At 44.7% G+C, this 21,006-nt stretch overlaps 1 protein-coding gene across 4 annotated transcripts in view; it reads left to right on the plus strand.

The window, feature by feature from the left end:
• The window catches only part of LOC128874150 (muscle calcium channel subunit alpha-1), a 72,548-nt gene that overhangs the window by 38,560 nt on the left and 12,982 nt on the right, over positions 1–21,006 (plus strand). For 2 of the 4 annotated variants that reach the window (XM_054118574.1, XM_054118577.1), the window contains exons 9-28: positions 1,030–1,193; positions 1,620–1,722; positions 1,971–2,116; positions 2,268–2,341; positions 2,429–2,580; positions 2,652–2,769; positions 2,849–2,941; positions 3,215–3,335; positions 3,557–3,648; positions 7,088–7,257; positions 7,357–7,463; positions 7,537–7,657; positions 7,745–7,874; positions 7,962–8,128; positions 8,206–8,293; positions 8,943–9,050; positions 19,151–19,203; positions 19,442–19,588; positions 19,941–20,142; positions 20,387–20,656. In XM_054118574.1, coding sequence (XP_053974549.1) covers positions 1,030–1,193; positions 1,620–1,722; positions 1,971–2,116; positions 2,268–2,341; positions 2,429–2,580; positions 2,652–2,769; positions 2,849–2,941; positions 3,215–3,335; positions 3,557–3,648; positions 7,088–7,257; positions 7,357–7,463; positions 7,537–7,657; positions 7,745–7,874; positions 7,962–8,128; positions 8,206–8,293; positions 8,943–9,050; positions 19,151–19,203; positions 19,442–19,588; positions 19,941–20,142; positions 20,387–20,656 — 2,626 coding nt within the window. Of the gene's footprint in view, positions 1–1,029; positions 1,194–1,619; positions 1,723–1,970; positions 2,117–2,267; positions 2,342–2,428; positions 2,581–2,651; positions 2,770–2,848; positions 2,942–3,214; positions 3,336–3,556; positions 3,649–7,087; positions 7,258–7,356; positions 7,464–7,536; positions 7,658–7,744; positions 7,875–7,961; positions 8,129–8,205; positions 8,294–8,942; positions 9,051–15,282; positions 15,391–19,150; positions 19,204–19,441; positions 19,589–19,940; positions 20,143–20,386; positions 20,657–21,006 lie in introns of all 4 variants that reach the window. The other 2 variants (XM_054118575.1, XM_054118576.1) reach the window with 2 other exon arrangements.

The following is a 21,006-nucleotide window of genomic DNA, read 5'->3' on the forward strand; positions in this document are numbered from 1 at the left end:
GGTATGCGCGACATGCCATCTTAGAATATCGATGCGAAGTCAACCTCGAGGAGAATACGCCTCGGTTAGGATTAAAAACACGTCCATCCCTGATAGAGTGGTTTGTTTTTCTCTTCCTCGGAGTCGTTATTCGACAATATCGGTTCCTATAGCGTCGCGTGGTCCCCCAGGAGACCTCTAAATATAAATACCTCCTAGTTTACCTTCTGATATACGCCATCGCCACCGCGTAGCAACAACGGAGACGGAACGGAGCCAATCCGTCGTTATCTAACGTCTGATTTACGTCACGATTGTTACTTTCCCCTCTTAGTCTGCTATATCGAAACTTTATTGTACTTGCGTAGGGGTAGTTGTAGTTCCGTAGGGGTCTAAACGAAAATAAGGCGCGGAGGATTCCGTGGGGCCACGATCCTCCGACTCACGATCAACCATCACCGCACCCTACCATTAGTCTTCTTGTTCAACTCGATGTTCTTGTATACCGAAGAACGTGAGACTACAGTCTTATTTTATATTCAAAATAAGGCTCGGAGGATTCCATGGGACCACGATCCCCAGACTCGCGATCGACCATCACCGCACCCTACCATTACTGATCTTGTTCGACTCAATATTCCTGTATACCGGAGAGCGCGCGCGACTACACTTTTATTTTATAAAATGCCGACCTCCGAAAGCCAAGTGGTCTGGATGACTGTTGATCCCGAGAGGTCCTGGGTAAGACAATCGACGAGCGCGAGTTCAACGCGCTCGGAAGTAAAGAGCAATCGATGAACGCGGCCAAAGGGAATATAGGACAGAAAGTTTCCAGCGAAGTTGGCGGGTTTGGCTCGCGTCGCGTGACACGGAAGTGCAAGTCTTGTTCCGCTTTGCGCAAACTTGGCCGTATTTTGTACCCGCGAGGGAGTCGGAGGCGCGATCCGAGGCTGCATGTCCGATTTCCGTTTCAACCGCGAACGTTCTAATTACGCTCGACACCGAGGCCTTCTAATCACGTCCGCAATCGTGTACATTATCTTTCGCCAGAGAGTTCTCGAAGGAGAGAGAAAAGGCGAAGGCGCGAGGCGACTTCCACAAGCTCAGGGAGAAGCAGCAGATCGAGGACGATCTCAGGGGATACCTGGACTGGATCACGCAGGCTGAGGACATCGAGCCGGAGACGGACGAGCCCAAGATGCAGGACGGGAATAGTAAGTGTCGCCAACGCTATAATAGTTGCGGTATATTCTTTACGAAAAGATAAAGCGGAGGATTAGGGGGACCGAAAAGTAATCAAAATTTGATCAACAAAATAATTTCCATCGTTTTCTATCACTTTTTTTCCAGCGTAAAGTTGTTCGATTCCCTTTTTGAAAAAGTCCTTCGACTTTTTAATTAAGAACACTTTTCCAAGTCGAAGGTATTTTGATTACTTTTCGATCGCCCTTGGATACTTCATTCCACGCGAAGGGTCTAAGAGAAAGACGACGAAGGTCGTTTGGTATACCGGAATAACTAAACGCTTAAGAAAAATAAAAAAAATCGAAAGACTCGAGAAACCTTAAGCGTCCTTAAATAAATAAATGAGATAAAAAGATGTGCGCTTGCAACGAAGTCGGACGAAATGATTTTTCCAGCGAAGCAGCAGAGCGAAATGGAGAGCACGGATCAATTAGAGGGGGACGAGGAGGGGGTGCAACAGGAGTCCGTATGGAGGCGGAAAAAGCGAGACTTCGACAGGTAAGAACGTCGAGATAACGAACGCGTACGTTCGTCATTATTGTTCCGTGAACGAACCGGATCAACGGTTGCGAGGAATAAGCGCGGTTCGTTACGAGACGGCTCGTCGCGAAGAGGTAAAACGTTGCATATTGATTAGTTATATCGGGTAAGATATCGATGGAAAAAAGGCTGTCGGTCTGAAATTTGAATCGAGTCCTCGCTACCGCGCGTCTTTAAACGTGCGATTTTGCAATGGAAATTCGCAGGGTGAACAGGAGAATGAGGAGGGCCTGCAGAAAAGCCGTCAAGTCGCAGGTTTTTTATTGGCTGATCATAGTACTGGTTTTCCTGAACACCGGCGTTCTGGCGACCGAGCATTACAATCAGCCGACGTGGTTGGACGACTTTCAAGGTACAACCCGAAAACGTTATCGACGAGTCTGCTAATTATTTATCGAAACGATACAACTTATTATCCGGATGGCGCATTGTCAATTTAAATAACGAATTATTAATGGTCCGTAAATCGATTTGTAATTCATTTCGTGTTCTTCCCCGCGCAGAGATCACGAACATGTTCTTCATCGCGCTGTTCTCGATGGAGATGATGCTGAAGATGTACAGTTTAGGATTTCAAGTAAGTCGGGTGTTGTAGAAAGTTACAATAAAAAAAAAAAAAAAAAAAAAACATCGATTTAAATCGTCGCCGTTTGGCATTGCCCAGGGTTACTTCGTCTCGTTGTTCAATCGTTTCGATTGTTTCGTCGTGATCGGCTCGATCACCGAAATGATCCTCACCAACACGCACGTGATGCCACCGCTCGGCGTTTCCGTGCTGCGTTGCGTCCGGTTGCTCAGGGTATTCAAAGTGACGAAGTGAGTTCCGCTTTACAACGAGAAGAAACAACGTAAAGTTAACGCGACGTTAACGACGCGCTGGTTTTTAGATATTGGAGGTCGCTGTCGAATTTGGTGGCTTCCCTGTTGAATTCTATACAATCGATCGCGTCCCTGTTGCTTCTGCTCTTCCTGTTTATCGTGATCTTTGCCCTCCTAGGCATGCAGGTACGATTCACCGTTCTCTTCGATCAACGACGGTACTTTCGACGATAGCTCGGCGTTTCATGGTGATTATCTGTCGTAGGTGTTCGGCGGAAAGTTCAATTTTACCGAATTGCAAGACAAACCTCGTCGCAATTTCGACAGTTTCTGGCAGAGCTTGTTGACCGTCTTTCAGGTAAGTATCCTCGATACCGGAAAGATGATACAATTTAGAACAACGGTGAAATCTGATACGAACGATGGTGATGTTTCTAGTAGTTTTCTTCTTTGTCCTTTTGTTTGTTCCATCGTTTAGCTGAAAAGACCATACGCGAGGTCAGAACGTTTAATAAAGACAATTAAACGGCAGCTTGTATCAGAGCGTGCCGCTGTTCCGCGTTGAAAGTGTTGTCGATATTCGAGTAAATGTATTAACGTGGAAGCATCACGGTTTCTCTTCGATTCGTAGATATTGACAGGCGAGGATTGGAACGCCGTGATGTACGATGGAATTAGAGCCTACGGCGGCGTAGCAAGCTTCGGCATGCTCGCCTGTTTTTACTTCATCATTCTCTTCATATGCGGTAACTGTATCCTTTTCAACGACGGGCGCGATCAATACGAGCTCATCGCGATACGGGATCGTCGCGAAGGGAGCTAATATCTTTCGTGTCGAACGGTTTCGTGATTTTTATCGTCGCGGCTACTTTGCCCGGAGAACGAATTCAAATAGATTCAGTTGGCGCGCGTCAAAGTGTCCTCGATCCACGGCGTTCACGGTAAATGATCCTTGACGGAAGAAGTAACGCAGACATTCTACTGAACGTCTTCTTGGCTATCGCTGTGGACAACCTTGCGGACGCCGAGTCGTTAACCGCCATCGAAAAGGAAGCCGAGGAGGAGGTGAGTCTGTACCGATTGTTTTGCGCGAGATTGCTCCGTTACCTGTACGATCTCTCGTCGATCGCGGCGAAACGATCGACGAAAAGCTTGGCTCGCGGATACAAATTCGCTTCAATAAACATTTCGCCGTCGCGTTTACTTAGTCGAGAGCGAGGAAAATTAGAATGCCGGTCGTTTTATCGTTCCCTCAAAGAGCATCGGATAGGGGGTCTCGTTTGCCGTCGCTCGTAATGACCGTCGCCGACGCCGACGCCAACTCTGACGCCGACTACGACGTCGCTCGACCGGCACTTTATTGCACGTTACGGTTGCCTCGAGTTTGAATCTTACAAATATTTGACGCGTCCTCGTAATTACCCGCGCGAATCTAGGCCAGCCGCGAGCCTATGATCGAGGTATTAGTTCTCCGTGGATACGACCTACCGTAACTCCCTGCCATCAGAAACTGGGTCCTTTTGCGAAAAAAATCGTGATCAATATAACTTGAAACGATGCTTTATTATTCGTTATGAAATTAATATACAATATAGCGAGATAATATCAGCGTGGATCGATGTAATTAGCATTGTTTGTCTATTCGAAATGAAACAACTGAGAGGTGTACATCAATAAGAAAGCAGCTCTACGTTTTCAAATTTTGAGGAAATTAAAAAGAAAAACGTTTTAAAATTGAGATTTTTTAAATTTTCTTTCTTTTTCTTTTTCATATCATAGTACAGGTAGCTAATTATGAAATTATGTCGTTTCGGATTCCATTCTTCCTTTTCAGAGAGGTGGACGGAGGATTAATGAGGATTAATGAAATCGAAGGGATTTCTCGAACGAAGAGAACGAAACTTTCTTTCAAACACGTGTTTATTTTATTCTTAAACCATTTGGCAGTACAAACAAAAAATGCAGAATACAAAAAGTCCTAAAATTAGTGCAAAATGCATTCTTCCAGTTTTCTAGTGACCGGAGAGTTGTCTCCTTGTTACACCGCGAAAAAAAGGAATTTTTTAAATCCGTGATTACGTTCTATTCTCAAAACCATAAAAGAATGGAGCTGCCTTATTGCAGCACACCCCTCAATTCGTCCTTGTAGAAGTTAATAGTAGCTCTACGTTCCGTTATAAGAGTACTCGAGGTGGCCAAGTATTTCCATCTTACAGCGTTTCCATTCAAAAGAAAGGAACCCACCCGACTCGTTCAAGTTGTTTCTTTGGTATTCAGAATCCAAATGAAATATGATGGCACAATCGAGTTACTCTACGTGAGAGACTTCTCGGAAAAATTCTTACATCGGTATTCCACGTGCGTCCCGCTGGTACCCCGGGAGTCCTAATCTAGACGCGAGCGTTTCAACGTTCCGCTTCAATTCTTCCTACAGAAAACGTTTCGCAAAGCACGCAATGACGTGACTTATCAAGTAGATTAAATTGAATAAATATCGAAATATTTATTCAATTTAATCTATCGCGTCAGAATATCTGAATTCATGCTAGGAGGAATTCGAAACAATGAAAACGAGCATTCGACGATCTCCAGAGATGAAGCGGTATTGGGTGTCGGTGCGTTTGTTCATTTCCCGCGGGTTGATGGGCTACAGACGTTTCCAGTGCGACTTAGAGACCTCGACGTTTCGCGGAGGCTTAAAGAGCGACATAATTGCGTGCAAATCTCTTTGCTTGGGAGTTTAATAAAGGAGGCACGCGAGGTTATCTCGCGTCTCCGTTTTAATAAAGCGGTCGGTTAACGAGTCGGATATACAGAGTACGCTTCTAATCACGATGGAACCGAGGACCGAGTGATTGCACACGAACGTGCACTTTGATATCGCGGAATACAGTCGCTGCAAAGACTGTACCGGATAGAACAAAATGTTGATACTTTTGATAGAGGGAACAACTAAAATTACTCTGCCAGCTTTCGTTAAAAAATTGTATTTTATATAATCGTGCCATTCTAACCGTATCGTATCTATAATAAAACATGGCTATGAAAGTCTTCGTGTACGAAAACAAAAAATTCTAATCTGTAATAGGTCCCGAGTTAAACATCGATTCGCAGAGGCGGTTTTTCTTTTTTAACGACGACTTAAACTCTCCCCAATCTTGCATGAATTCCAATATATTTGCAGTATCACCAAAGTTCTCGATATCCCGGTGCCAAAGCGATCGATTTTTGCGTGTTGCGATCCGCTTCGTGTATCCACACGTACCACACGCGTCCGATAGTTTCGAACGCGCTTGTATCTCGGGATTGATATCCATTGAACAAGCGTCGGTCGAAAACTGTGTCATCTCCTTTAATCGGTGCGCATCGATGCCCGAAGTGGCTATGGAACTACAAAGCACGCACGCGAAATCGAGGCCGTTGTAATCGACTACCGATACTCGAGAAGTAAAGCTTTTATTGAGAACCATCCGTCGCGTCGATGTTAGCTTTCCACCCTTCTCCACCCGCCCTCCCCTTCCTTCCGTCCGTTGTTTTTCATTTTTTCTCTTATTTTTCTGTCGTAATGTTTCGTAACGGACCGACTATAAATACGCGTGGCAGCTCGAGCGCGAATCTCGCGGCTTGGGGCGAAGGAAAGAGGCCGTGGTTGAACGATGGACGTCGATCCAACGACGGTGTCGTTCGCGTTGTCGCGTAGCTTAACGTTAAAAGTTTAATCGTTCGTGATTCGTCGATAAGCTAATGAAAAATCGTTAGCTCTCGAGCGTTAACCCGACGAGGGTTCGCTTCGACGCCTCGCAGTGTGAAATTTAACCGCGCATCTAAGGACTGGGTCCGTTTTGACCCACGCCGTTCCGCAGGAAACTCGACAAAATGTATTCATTTTCGCTTCTGTAATTGAAGAAATCGAGACACGCACGATTTTAAATCACTGATATTTCCTTGGTCTCCGATTTAATTTTTAGAAATTTAATTTTTAGTATAGTTCGCTTGGAGATGTTTTTATAGAATCGAAGCTGTAAGTTTAAGAGCGCCTAAAGTGTAAAGAAGATCGAACCATTGAATATGTAATGGGTATTCGAAAAAGTTCGGGGCGTTTTGTCGCTCGATCAAGGCTCGTGAAAAAAATTTGTGTTTTTTACGGACAAAATGCAAATGCATTTCGCATTTGCAATTTGCAAATGCAAATACGAACGATGCGATGGAATCATGAAAATGGTTGAGAAACGCCCCGAACTTTTTCGAATACCCGATATTTAAACCATTGTTCTGTGATTATACGTAGGAATCTAAACGAAAAATAAGGCACGGAGATTCGAAACCACAACCCTCGGATCCACAGTCGACCGTTTTATCCCTACACCATCAATCTCGTACCCCACGTTCCCTTTTTTTTCTCGTTTGACTCCTTATTCTTGGGAAAGGGAGGCGCGGATACTACATATATGCTTATCGAGCTAATATATTATATACAGACTTGCCTTTATACGATGTTATTCAGGCGGAAAAGAACAAATCTCACAGCGCCTCGCCAGCCAGGGACGAAATCAGTGGTGAACACGGCGATGGCGGCGAAGGGACCGGTGCGGAGGACGAGGGTGGAACCACCGACCTTGAACAAGACCCTAACGAAACGATGGAGGACTACGAGGCGGCTCTGGACACGGAAACGTGAGTGCTGACCACGTTTGTGCCTGCCCGAGGCTTCAATATTTCTCAGCAGGTGGTCGAAAAATGTGCCGAAAAATGTGAAAAATGTTGCTTTCGCAGGTCGGAGAAGAGCGAAGACATGAACACTCATGCGAAAGTACGGCTGAACGTGGAGTCGGACGAGGAAGTCGAAGAGGAGGAAGAGGCTGAACAAAACGAGATGCACGGTAACCCTCCTGCTATTCTTTGAATATTTTCATCAACAAGTGCTGTGTTTTTTAAAGAATATAATTTATTCAGACGATGGCACGGATCAAGGAGTGTCGGCCAGGCCGCGAAGAATGTCCGAGTTTAATATGGCCACGAAAACTCAACCGATTCCCGCGGGTTCGGCCTTTTTTATTTTCTCGCAAAATAACAGGTAGGAAACTTAGAACAGGTAGCAATATTTAAAGAATACAGAAGAAAGCATGCGGCGTTTACTCCTTTAATCGCTTTATTCGTCTAGGATTCGTGTATTTTGCCATTGGTTCTGCAACCACGGCTACTTCAGCAACGTGATTCTCGTGTGCATCATGATATCCTCGGCTATGTTGGCGGCCGAAGATCCTTTAAGTGCTTCTTCTTACAGAAATCAGGTACGGAAGACAGATTCGTCGCTCTCCAACAAGGTCCAAGAGTCTTCGACTGTAATTGACAATCTCCTTCATTTTTCTCTGCTGCAGATATTAGCGAATTTCGACTATTTTTTCACCACAGTGTTTACTATCGAGATCTGCTTGAAGATGATTTCTTACGGTTTTATCATACACGACGGCGCGTTCTGCCGATCGGCGTTTAATCTGCTCGACCTGTTGGTCGTGTGCTCTTCTCTCATTTCGATGTCTTTCAGGTGAGTGAGTGTAACAATTTGTGCACAAGGGCTACCTAAAACTAACCGAAATTGATCAATGTTTCGCGCGTTTTCAGCTCTGGCGCGTTCTCCGTTGTGAAGGTCCTCCGCGTGTTGCGTGTCTTGAGGCCTCTACGCGCCATCAATCGTGCCAAGGGATTGAAGGTATCTTTCTTCGCATATTTATCCACACGATCGGCAAATTTCGCTAAATCGGTCCCACGACGTAGCACACGCCCTGTATAATAGATAACGCGTAAACAACGCTTCGGCCCACAGTAAATGCCTATATAACGTTTCGGTTCAGATCGATACGTGTAACGTTCGAGTAAACATATCTGAAGGCTAGCAGTATTTTGTTGAACTTTTTCCAGTAGATTGTCTGCAGCCGTTTCGAAGAATAATTCTTTGCATAATTTCCCGCGCGACTCGCAAAGTATAGCTGACACGAAAGTAACCGAGTTGAAGGGTTATACACAGTGGGACAGTAAAAGACAAGGCTAGCTTCTATGAATTTTTGTTCGGTTTTATAAAAATCCTTTGAAACTAGTTGAAAGTATAATTTTCACAATTGCTTGGAAGGTGTTAAGAACTATGCTTTTCGCTAGTTGAAGGGAGGTGAAAATAATTCATAAAATCCAGGCTTGTTTCGACTGTTTGACCATACATAGCCCCTTAAAGCAGAGAAAATAATCTAAACAAAGTAAGAAAACGATCAGAGAAACGAGAGGTAACCGACGTGATTAATTAGTCGGCACACGTTAATCCCGTTTCCATTGGAACCGATCTACATTGTGATTAATGTTGAACCCAGCACGTAGTACAGTGCGTCATCGTAGCGGTAAAGACTATCGGAAACATAGTCCTCGTCACCAGCCTCCTGCAGTTCGTGTTCGCCGTCATTGGCGTACAACTGTTCAAGGTAGGATCGCCAGGCCCCGCACACTAAAACGGTCCTGAGACATTCCTTCTGAACCTCTCGTAGTACACTAGAGTGGCATAATATTATACAACCAAAACCCCTGAAACCACCCCCCCCCCACCAACCCTCAGCCCCACAATCTGTCGTCACCCGTCAGCCCTTTCTTTACGATCCGATATGTATCGCCATATCTCGTTCATTCATTACCGCTCACATACAGTTTAACGCAACGCCAAAATAATTTCACCCATCACCAAATTTATCTCACAACTACCAAATTCGTCTCTACCACCTCGGTACGCCTTTGCTCGACGTCCCGACAGCGATCTCGACGATTATTCATCGGTTCGTAAAGATTAACGTGTTACAGTGGAATGATTTAGACGAAACTTTAAACTATGCTTATTTACCTACTGTCTATAAGATTGGTTTCTGTCGTAATAGAAGCAAGAGTAATAGTTAATTGTCTCAGGAGCGGTCCTGAAAAACAAGTTTTGATCATCGCGTGCATCCCGCTCATGACCAATGGTTCCGCTGAAATAATCGTCGAGAGGTGCGGGCACGAGGCAGACGTTGTTTTTTTCCGACCAATGCACCTCTGGGTATCTTCCCTGTGAAACAAGCTGTGTTACGTGTAACTTAATCATTGGGTTTCTTGTCTCGACACTCTCTCCCCGAAACCTCTCACTGGGACCACTCTTGGTTTCTTCTTTCCCTTTGAACGTTTGTTTTATTTTTCTGTTTGTCTTTTCTTCCACCGATACGTGTACCATCCAACCGAGTCGAGCCCCCGTCCGCGACGCTTTTACGCCGGCTCCTTCGAACGAGCTTGGATCCCACCGATGGCTTACGGTTGAACGTCTAACGCGCTGAACGCCGTCTAATAAACGAGCTTGCCCGCTCTATCCCTTCGTTTACGTAGCTTAGAGTTTGGCTTTACTTTAATCCGGTCTGGTTTTAATAACTTTTAGATCGACACTAGCGTGTGATCGTTCGGCGTAAAGGCTGTCCCGTGGGGGCACGAGACGCGACCCACCATTTCACTTTGGGAAAGAAAACGTTTGCTCGTCGTCAAACGACGCTCCCAGCGTGGAGGATTTTTTTTCACATTCATATATACAGGCGCCACGGACACGACGAAGAGCAATTACAGGCATCGACGGAATTGTTATCACTAGACTGCGGATCTTTACGCATTTATAGGAAATTTGAATGTCCAAGAACCTACAAAATGCGAACAATATGCAAGAATATTAAAAAAGATCGAAAGTAAAGTTCATGTTACAATATTTCCGGAATAAAATAAATTCCTATTTAAGTTCAATTTTTGTAGGCACGTTCGCGAAGATTTTATTTCGCATAAAGATCCGCAGTCTAATTATCACGGAAGATACGAGCTTACTTCGCGCGCGATTTTGCCCTATTATATCCGAGAACATCGTCTCAGCTAATACAACAGAAGATCGTCCTAATATGTTCTAACGTACAGGATGCGTGCAAATATTTCGTTGCGTCCGTGGTCCCTAATACTGCGTTCGGTAGTACGAAACGACGGTGGAAACAATCATAGCGCGACGAATTCTTCTATTTTTCCTCGCGTACACGACGTTTGTAAAGCTTTTCTTACATAAAACGCACGGTTTTTTTCTTGCGTTACCATTAATGGGGATTCTTTTCTTTCGCATAGTATAAAAAGGCATCCCACGCTACGAGGGTCTATCATGGTAGTATAGGAGAGACCGATCGTAATGGAAGCCGATCTCTTTCACTTTCTATCTTTTCGTTTCGAGCAAAATACGTTATTATGCTATGGCTACGGCATGCCGATACATACATCAAGTAGTGTGCGAGCATTCACGTACATAGTAGACGAGCGACCGGGGGGAGATGAGACGGTAGCTCAAAGTAGACAGAGACAAAGTGAACATCATCCTTGCATACGTACACTGAAGAGCAAAGATGGGCAAAACCCTAGGCTTCGAATGAATCTGAAGTTTGCCGATACGTTTGTCTCGTTTCCTCTTTTCAACATTTTAGAAAGAAGGAACCGACACAAACACACCGGCAAACTTCAAATTTATTCGAAGCCTAGGGTTTTGCCCATCACTGCCGAAGAGCGTGAGACCTCTGCGACGTCACAGGACCCCAGCGTCCACAAAGGGAAAATGGTCAAAATTCAAACGCCGGGTGTGCGCAAGGTGGATGCGGAGAAAATTAGCAACGATCTCTAGCGACGCTAGCGCCCTGCAACCTCGCAAAGGTTTCGTACGCGCATACGTACGCGATATTTCGGAGAAAATGATTCTGCAAATCGGCTTTTCGCAAGGCGCACTGTGCCCTCGGTCTTTCAATCTTCGCTTTCGCGTATCTTCGTTTATTTCTCCTTTGTCTGGATATCTACGACTTTCTTTGCCTCTCTTTTCTCGTCTCTCACAGTCTCTTCCTTCTTTTATCTCTCGCTGTCTCCCTATTTTTCTGTTTGCCTTTACTTCGCTGCTCGAGACTCTATTATAGCTGGAAGACTGAACTATCAGACACACGAACTCAGTGATACGTAGAGCGAAGCGACGCGCGTGATACGTCACGCTGATCGGAACGGTGACTATTGTCGAGCGCGATGTCTCGGGGAGGATATCTTTTAGTGGCTTTTTAGACGAACTTGTTTAGATTTAATGATGACAATTTTTTACCGATTGGACTTTACCTACATCGTACTTCCTCGCGTATTTATACCGTAGGACATGCTCTCATATCGTACATAAATAAATAAATAAATAAATAAATAAAGAAAGAAAGAAAGAAAGAAATAAAATAAAGATACTTTCCCGCGAAAAGGAAACGAGGCATTTCGGACGGCAACAGATACTCGATCCTGTACGTGCGCTCCGAGACCAGAGTTGGGCAGTGATTACTTTGCGATTGCTTTCGTAATAATTACTCGCAGCTGGAGAATAAATCTGCGATCGTAAATTATATTTGTATATCGCGTAATCGTTCAAAGGTAATCGTACACGTTATCCGTTATTATTATTATTCGTTACACGTTAATACGATAATAAATCGCTCGGTAATCATAATCGTGGATTACATTTTGCCCAACGCTGTCCGAGACAACGACACCGACACACGGACACGACACGACAGGAGCAGTCGGCAAACGTTCAGAACACACGCAGAAAAACTCACGCAGGCTTCGTGGTTAATACTGATAGTAGAGGATTGTTTGACAATTGCATGCTTGTGCCGGCTGAGCGTTGCAGTGGTGTGTTCGCTATATTAACACGAGAGAAAGGAAAGGAAAGGGAAAGAAAAAAAGGGCAGTTCCGTGAATCTCTTCGAGAAATAACATCGAAGAGAGAGGGAAGGAAGTTCCTATAAGCTAGGACCATTTTCCTTCCATCGAGAACTCGGAAAATTAAGAGAAACGCGTTCTTTAGCCTCCTCGAACCCCATAATTGCTGCAAAACGAAACATGGCGCTTCTCTGTTCGGTCTACTCGCAGCCAGAGATGGGCAAAAGCGTACGTAACGTCGTTCTGTCGTATAATTAAGATTCTAATTTTTATTCCGCCAGTGACGAATAAAAGGTTGTCCATCCTTTGTCTCGTATTCGAGTAATCGTTTTGCTCATCTCTGCTCGCAGGGTTTTCTATTTCGGCCTGAATCGCTCCGACACGGTCGATCGAATAAATCGGGCCGCAATTTCGGTGTCCGAAAGACTCTCGAGCCAGCCTCGACTCGGTTCGTCGGCTATGTCGCTCGTCCGAAATTGTCCGCGGGACAATGCGTCTGTTCTTTAATCGGCCACGTTTTTTTTTCGTTGATTCGTCGAGCCGTTTATCTCGTCGGGCGCGTTTATCTCGCGGTACACGACCCGTGAACTTTTTCTCGCTGGGCGTCCATTGATTTTTCCCCGAGAAAACTCTTGGACGTTCGATCCGATCGAGTGACACGTTTCGCTGTCGCGTCTCGGTTACAAGCAACGATGCGAGCTGACATCGTCTCGCGACGAAACCTTGAAATAAAATTAACTCGAGTCACCTCGATAGACGTGAAACTTTTGTCTTTCGTTTCGTACTCGAAATTTTTATTTCGACATGGAGACTTTGCCCGAATCTTATCGCGAAAGCAAACGTTCAAACACGGTTTAGCAAAACGAGAAACAAAGTTCGATGCTCGCTGAGAGTTAGAGAGTGACTTAGACGAGTCGTATAGCATAGTTTTACTGTTCGTACGATCTTTCGTCGCCGCACTTGATTAGCCTTAGACAAAGTCCGAATAACTATGTAGTCAGACGTCGTAGTTTCGTGCGTATCGATCGCTTGTAACTACACCCTCCCTGACAATTACTCACACCTACACATTCATACATGTACACGCGGGCTATAAGACAACGACGCGTCTTAAACCTACGTCGATGCATCGATGGTTCACGCGACGAAGCCGTTCTCCAAGGGTGCGTCTTCCTTTGAACTCCGCAAAAATTGTTTACGAGAAAAACTCTGCTTTATTACCTCGCAGAAGGGTGAACCTTGTTGAACTTGAAACGTCTGGTACTTTAATTTCCTGGCGATTGAAGATAATGTCATCCGTTTTCTTGTAACAGCGTAAAAGAACGGAAGGCGTGTCCTTGGGGCATTAGAATGCGGGTTGCATCCAAGAACGTAGCTCGTTGAGAAAGCTCGAGGGACCTGATGCCATTGGAGCGCCTGGCTCGAGTTCTAGGGCGCGCGAGGGGCTGAAAAATAAACTGCATCGCTCAGGAATACATAACGGCGTACGGCGTATCGGGCGTCGTGGAATATTATCGAGACGACGATAAAAGCTAATAAACCCCGACGATATTCATTTTTATAGCGGTGCCACAGCGGAGGGAGTACTTATTAACTCCGAGTCGGCTCTAACAAACTTACTTCTTCTTATTTTTAATTCTAGTTTCCCGACTAATAAGGTTAACATCCGTCAATCGATAAACCCTTTCGAGCTGCTCTTCCGGAAATTAAAACGAATAGCACGAGGCAGACGCAAAAAACGTAACGCCATTGGAAAACTAAAGGTCGCCCGAGGCATTTAAGCTCGGTTACACGACTCGCGATCTCTTCAGTTATTCCAACGTTCAACGAAACTCTTCTTCTTTTTTTCTTTTTTAAGCGTTTTGTCAATTACGGATCTTCTTCGTTTATAAACTATCCAGTCTCGTGTGACATGGATTTTAATAGAGTCGTTATTTTTATAACACGATGTTACAAACGAGGGGAATTGTATAGACTACTTTTCAATTTTTCACCTTTTTAGTCACTTTAATCGATCGATGAAACAGAATAAGAACTGTTCCGTAAAGACACACGGAATTTACCGATACAGCAAAGCCTGCTCCCTATTCGAAATTTGTGAATCGGAATTATTACTCGAACATCTGGATCAGAATTTCGCCCATCTCTAAGAAGAGACGTTTCGGCCCGCGAATCATCGTTCCGATAAACGACGACTAAAAGCGTCCCGACCCAACGACGAAGCGAGATCGAATCACGGATCAGACGATTCGGGGATTAGATTCGACGAGGAAATATATATCTCGTGGCCCCCTCCCCATAGGTGCATTGCCGAGAAAAAACATCGAGCACTGGTGGGTTGGATGGATGGCGAGGGCTTAGTTCACGATTCGAAACACCGACTCTAGAGTCCATGTCTCTAAAATGATACCGAAAGAAAACCAAGAAGGACCGACCTTCGACCTTCGACCTTCGAGAGACCGTACCCGTGAAAATTTCGCGACAGGAAAACGTACCGACGAGCCTACACGCGGTCCCGGGCGATAACGAGGACGAGAAAGGATCGTGGTTCGCTAAAGAATATCCCATAAGACTCCAGAAGGAGGCTCTGGAGGGACGAAGCGTCTCAGAGACGTTCCGATCGAAATGAAACCGAAGGCCAACGAACGAGGAACGGAAAAGCGAAAACGACGAAAGGGACGTTCGCAAAATAAAGCTTCCCGACTCCACCCCCTGACACCCGACAGCTCCGTTAGCCCGATAGCCCCGATAGCCCCCCACACATGGACCTTTTTTTAAAAACACCCAAACTCCAGGAGCGAATACTAGCAGACCCTCGATTAATGCTACTTTGTATTTTTTTTTTTGTTTTCTCTTTCTGTCTGTCTGTCTCACGATCCCGTGTTCCCCGCTGTGCTCGCTCGCCCTGCTCACCTGCCCTGATACCAACTACGTATAAAGTACGTAGTGAAGTGTGTGATTGTCGCCATTAAAACGATCGGCAACATTATGTTGGTCACCTATCTCCTACAGTTCATGTTCGCTGTTATCGGGGTACAGCTGTTTAAGGTAAAGCCAACCACTTAGAAAGATATAACGCTAACCAAAACTGTATCTTCGAGAGAACTTTTAATTCTCTACCTTTCTACGTTTGCTTTACTTGTTTCTGATTTCGACACTTTCTTTTGTATCTGTTACTTGTCTCTATTTTATTTTATTTTATTTCATTTTTTTCTTTTCTTCGTAATTGACATTTTTCGTTTCACCACTTTCGTTCTTCTCTTTCCATGTATATTTTTTTCTCTCTTAATTTTTGGTTTTCTTTTGACTCGTATCACGTATTTGTTTCGTCGTCGTTGCGCTTCGTCGTCGACGTCAGGTGTATCGCCTCGCGTTACAACCGGAAGCTTCGTGAGCGCGTCGTTTCGCGCGGAATCGGAAATTTAATTTCCCTCGCGAAATACGGGGTGTCGGTTCGCGAAGTCGAGGAAATTGCCCCGCAACGATCGTCCTCTGGCGCGGCGACGGTAATCGAGGAAATCCCCGTGTTTTATCGACCGAACGTTTCCGATTTTCAACCCGTTGTCGCTCATTCGTGCGATTCCCGATCGATGAAACGAAGCTACACCGCCCCGTACTTCGCGAGACGCTGCTGCACGCTGATTGGTCGCAACGTCCGTCAGAGATTTCCCATCGACACGGCTAATCTTTCTCGATCCTCCTTCGATCTCTTCAAAGGAGAATATTTGCGTGAATCGGTATCCTCCTCGCGGTCCACGGGACTACGACAGAGATGGGCCAAATTCTTATCTGGATCGAAATTTCGAATACCAAATTGCAGAATGGAAACGAAACATTTCCAAGTAACGACTCTATCGTTCCATTGAACAAACGTCGTACATAAATCGGTATATGTTCATTTTATTTGTTACGTACCGTTTGAATAAAATGTTGCCCATCTCTGGATTATCGAAACGCGAGATAGACACGTCGATCGATCGACCTGGCCGAGGACACCGGTGATTGCCAATATTATCCTTTGCAGAGCGTCTCTGCGTTCACGATAACACCCACGAGCACGTTAACACGCTTCGTAACGATTTAACGCTTCGCCAAGACAACCGGTCAGGGTTGAAACGGATAGTAATATCACTACTCGCTGTACGACTTGACAAATGCTTCGTAGATAACAAGCCTCGGTTAGAGAGAGAAAGACACCTTAACGGTTAGGCATGCAAGTTTCGCTGTGTATGCGGGAATGAAGCTTTAATCGTAGTGCATGCTGGTCGTACGCGTCCATACACCGAAACCACGAGCCACCGCTGCAAAAAGGAACTTCTGATCGTTCCCTCTGCGCGCCAATTTACGGAAAGTGTTTCGCAATGACCAGTTTCTATTTCTTTTTTTTTATCGAGAAATTCACCATTCACGGAAAGATTGATTTCGCAAAGATCAGTCGTTGGCGTTCCGTCGACGGGCTTTTAATTCGTCAAGCGATTCAGGTTCTCGAGGGGTCGCTTTTTGCCACGCTTCGAGAGGTAGACTGTCCCACGAAACGAGATTCAAAGTAGAGAACCATTCAAGCGTAGAAGCGCGCATAGACGTAGACGGTTAGAGTGGCTTACGAGTGTTGCGTCAACCCTTAGCGCATAATTCGCGCCGACGTAGTCGCGAAGCGCGATATAACGTGGTAAAAAAGACATCCGCCAACGCGTGCATTATTTTGCAAGGTAGCCGATTCGAAACGATCGAGACGCGAGCTTCCGTAGATGATTGCTTGTGGGATTTACTCTGTTGTTATCGCTAGATCTTCAACAGAACTTTAGAGTTTTACAAGAGAAACACGATCGAAATTAAACTCGTGGTTACGGTTCACACGGGTAACAAGGGTGCATGACGCTCGTTTCCTTTCATTTCCGTTCGCAAACTAACCGTGAACGTTGTTCCGACTACTAATAAACCCTGAAGATAAAAGATGAAGTATCCTAGACCTAGGCAACATGGAATCCCCCTCGAAAGGCAGGCGAAACAAAGGTCTGGAATTTCTGCGACGTACTCGCTATTTTTTCCGAAATTTATATTCAGAAGATGGAACGGATCGTAACTCACACAGTGTCCTCGTTCATTGCAATATGATTTCTGCGCGATGATCGAACGTCGACGTAAAGGAAGATCGATCGCGTCGTTTGTAACGGAAGATCCGCTTTCGTGAAAGACCGACGAGAAATCGGCGTACTTCGATTCGCGACGCTGGGACGCATTATCTTCGATCGTGTGAATTCGTTTAGAGAATTCTTCGAGAGCACTTCGAGAACAATTGTCGCCTGGTCCATTTTATTAGGAATGTTGAAATGTCAGAAATTTCTACTCGTTTGCTTCGTAAATGGATTTAATCCTGCGGTAAGAACGATTTATGACGATTAATTTCATTGTCGAAGCGACGATTCTTCTCGGAAAATCTCGTTACGCCGCTTCTGCACGAGCCGCGATTGATATCGCCTGTGCTTTTTGACTTGCAAGCAATTATGGACGGAACAATACCGGCAAAAATCACGGACGACAAATTCTCGGCGTATCTCTCGTACGCGGTGTGATCGCGCGACGTTTCTAAACAATCGACGCCAGCAAAACACGTTCGACAAGTGGTTGGCAAAACATTCTAGGAACACCTTGTATATAGTGGCGCATCGTTCGCATCTGTACAATCTGTACAATAACAATCAAAGGTGGACAAACATTTTATTCGAGTAACGAAAATACCTCTATCGAAAGCTATCCTTTGTTAATTTTTATAAATATTCGTGGCAGCTGTAAAGATTTCTTTGTAAAAAAGAGCTTTAAAATCTACTCAATTATAGTTCAATTATAGTAGAAGTTTCTATTTCGATTTAAATTGGTCCATCACAAAAATCAGCTGTATAATACATGTCGAACAACGAACGTATCAAAAGTATCTCGTTTTTCTTCTTCGTCGTTCGATTTCGGCATCCACAATAAAAAATTTGTCCATCTCTGAAAGGAGCTCGTTCGAACGCTTCGCGGACTCTGTCGTTATTCGTGAACGACGTACACCGAGAAAGCGACGATTCGACAGAGGCTTCTTTCGCGAATAAGGAGGAACTGAGCCTCGACGAGCATTCCTATCAAACGCTTGACAAGATACACCGTCGATACATCGATTATTTTCTGGACTCTCGATTCCACTCGTGCACGATCCACGTCGATTGACGTAGGCCAAACGAGACAGTCTGCATCACGGCGTACCTTTTGTATATATTTATATATATCAAAGTATATATCTGTATTATCTATGTATTATATGTGCACGGTAAACGGAATGCTGTTCTTTTCCCTGTCACTTCACGATTTTTCTTTCATCTTTCCTTACTTTTGCTCGATCACTCGCTGCTGTCTGTCTTTGCTCTACCAAGAGAATGGCCAATTAACGAAACGCTATTTTCACTGTATCGACGAACGTCACCGCTGCTCTTGACTTCTGGATTCTCCCTGTGGATCTAGGATTCGGAATTCAAATTCGCGAGTGATCACTTTTCTAGCTTCGATCTGGACGTTTTTTAATCGATCGGACTTCCAATCAAATTTAGAAACAGCTACACGTCGTCGCCTGTGTATCAAAGGTTGGCCATATTCCTAAATCCATGGTTTAACATCCACAATTATCGGGTAACTCTGGGGAGTTACGCAAATCGAGCACCGGGATAGCCGAGAGTATCGGTTACGTTCCGTGGCTTTGAAACTTTGCGCGAAGCCTCTTGGCTGCACCTCGCAGCAATTTCTCTCGCATTAATGGGTTTCTTGTGTTATGTAGGGGAAATTTTTCTCTTGTACCGATGCATCGAAAATGACGAAAGAGGAGTGCCAGTAAGTTATATGACGAGCACGAGTACTTAAACAGAGTGCCGTTTTTCGTCGTCGCCGCAGGGGATTATTTTCTCAATGATTTTACTGTAATAAAATTAAGTAAAATAAAATAAAAAAGAATACGAAATAAAATAGAGATAAAATTCCCTCAGTGACGACATCGACGACACCCCGAAATAAAGTATAGGAAGAGGTGGTTGAAGGTGGAGGATGTCGTTGAAAATAACCCATTTTTTAGGGGCACGTACCTCGAGTTCGAAATGGGGGACATTAACAAGCCGGTGATGAATGAGAGAGAATGGCACCAGAACCGTTTCCATTTCGACGACGTCGCCAAGGCGATGCTCACGCTCTTCACCGTCTCGACGTTCGAGGGCTGGCCGTCGTAAGTAAGCTCGCGTCGCGTCGATTCGCATAAGCTTCTCTCTTGTACCTCATCCGAAACGAGAACCAATCGGAAGCACAATATTTCTGAAATTGATACCTATCGATCATAGGATTAACCCTGTGTTGCGTAACATGTCCAACTGGACGTATCCGACGAAAACAAATCTTGCAGAATTTATCGAAAAATATGATGCAATATTTGTATATAAGTATCTGTTATATTATCTAGTAAACAAAGCATTAATTAAACGCAACGTAGGGTCATTCGAGACGAGGGATTGTTATGGAGGGTTAAAAAAGAAATTTCCGAGCATTCGGTGCGCATCCCTTAGCGTTTTCTCTCCCAACAGATTGCTAGACGTGTCGATCGACTCTAACAAGGAGGATCATGGACCAATTCATAATTTTCGGCCGATAGTGGCCGCGTACTACATAATTTACATCATTATCATAGCATTCTTCATGGTGAACATCTTCGTTGGTTTCGTTATTGTCACTTTCCAGAACGAGGGTGAGCAAGAGTACAAAAACTGCGAGCTCGATAAGAATCAGGTGAGTGTAGCGTTTCGACGGCATTTTTCATTTGCCGAAAGACTAGATTCTTCATCGGATACGGGCAAAATTCTTACGTAGAAATATCGAATAACGAATAAGAGATGGACGCGTCGAATTTATTCTTACCTACTCCCATTCGTTATTTACAATTCGATGAAAATTTTGCCCATCGCACGCATGCACGTCCCTCTGATCGACCGAGTTCACGCACGCTTACAAGTATTTCCAATTAAATGTGCAGCGAAACTGCATCGAGTTCGCGCTAAAGGCGAAGCCAGTGCGGCGATACATACCGAAGCATCGAATACAGTACAAAGTCTGGTGGTTCGTTACCTCTCAACCGTTCGAGTACACCATTTTCACTTTGATCATGATCAACACCGTGACGCTGGCAATGAAGTTCTATAGGCAACCGGAAATTTACACGGAGGCTTTGGACGTCCTCAACATGATCTTCACCGCGGTGTTCGCCATGGAGTTCGTCTTCAAGCTGGCTGCCTTTCGGTTCAAGGTAGTCTCGCGGCTCGATAGGATTAATGAGCGAAATACTGAAACATTTAACGGAAATTTCGTAGCTGCTCGTGGTCTTCCCAAGCGATACAACTGTTTGCATTCATATCCTTAATAGCTGTGCCTCGCGGTTTGCCTGGAATACTATTTATTTTATGTCGTTCGCATTTGATCGCGTGTTCATTCGCGAATCAATATGTGACTGTCTTTTGTTTTCTGTAACTCTGTTTCTATCGATATTTTTCGATAGTATCCTTTCTTATTCCTTGTATACATCATAAAGAAAACCTCTGTGGAAAATTTTAGCTTTCTAGGTTCAGGGCTTCGTTCTTATGTATATAGATTACATCG

Source organism: Hylaeus volcanicus, chromosome 3 (genome assembly GCF_026283585.1).
Source record: "Hylaeus volcanicus isolate JK05 chromosome 3, UHH_iyHylVolc1.0_haploid, whole genome shotgun sequence".
NCBI lineage: Eukaryota > Metazoa > Arthropoda > Insecta > Hymenoptera > Colletidae > Hylaeus > Hylaeus volcanicus.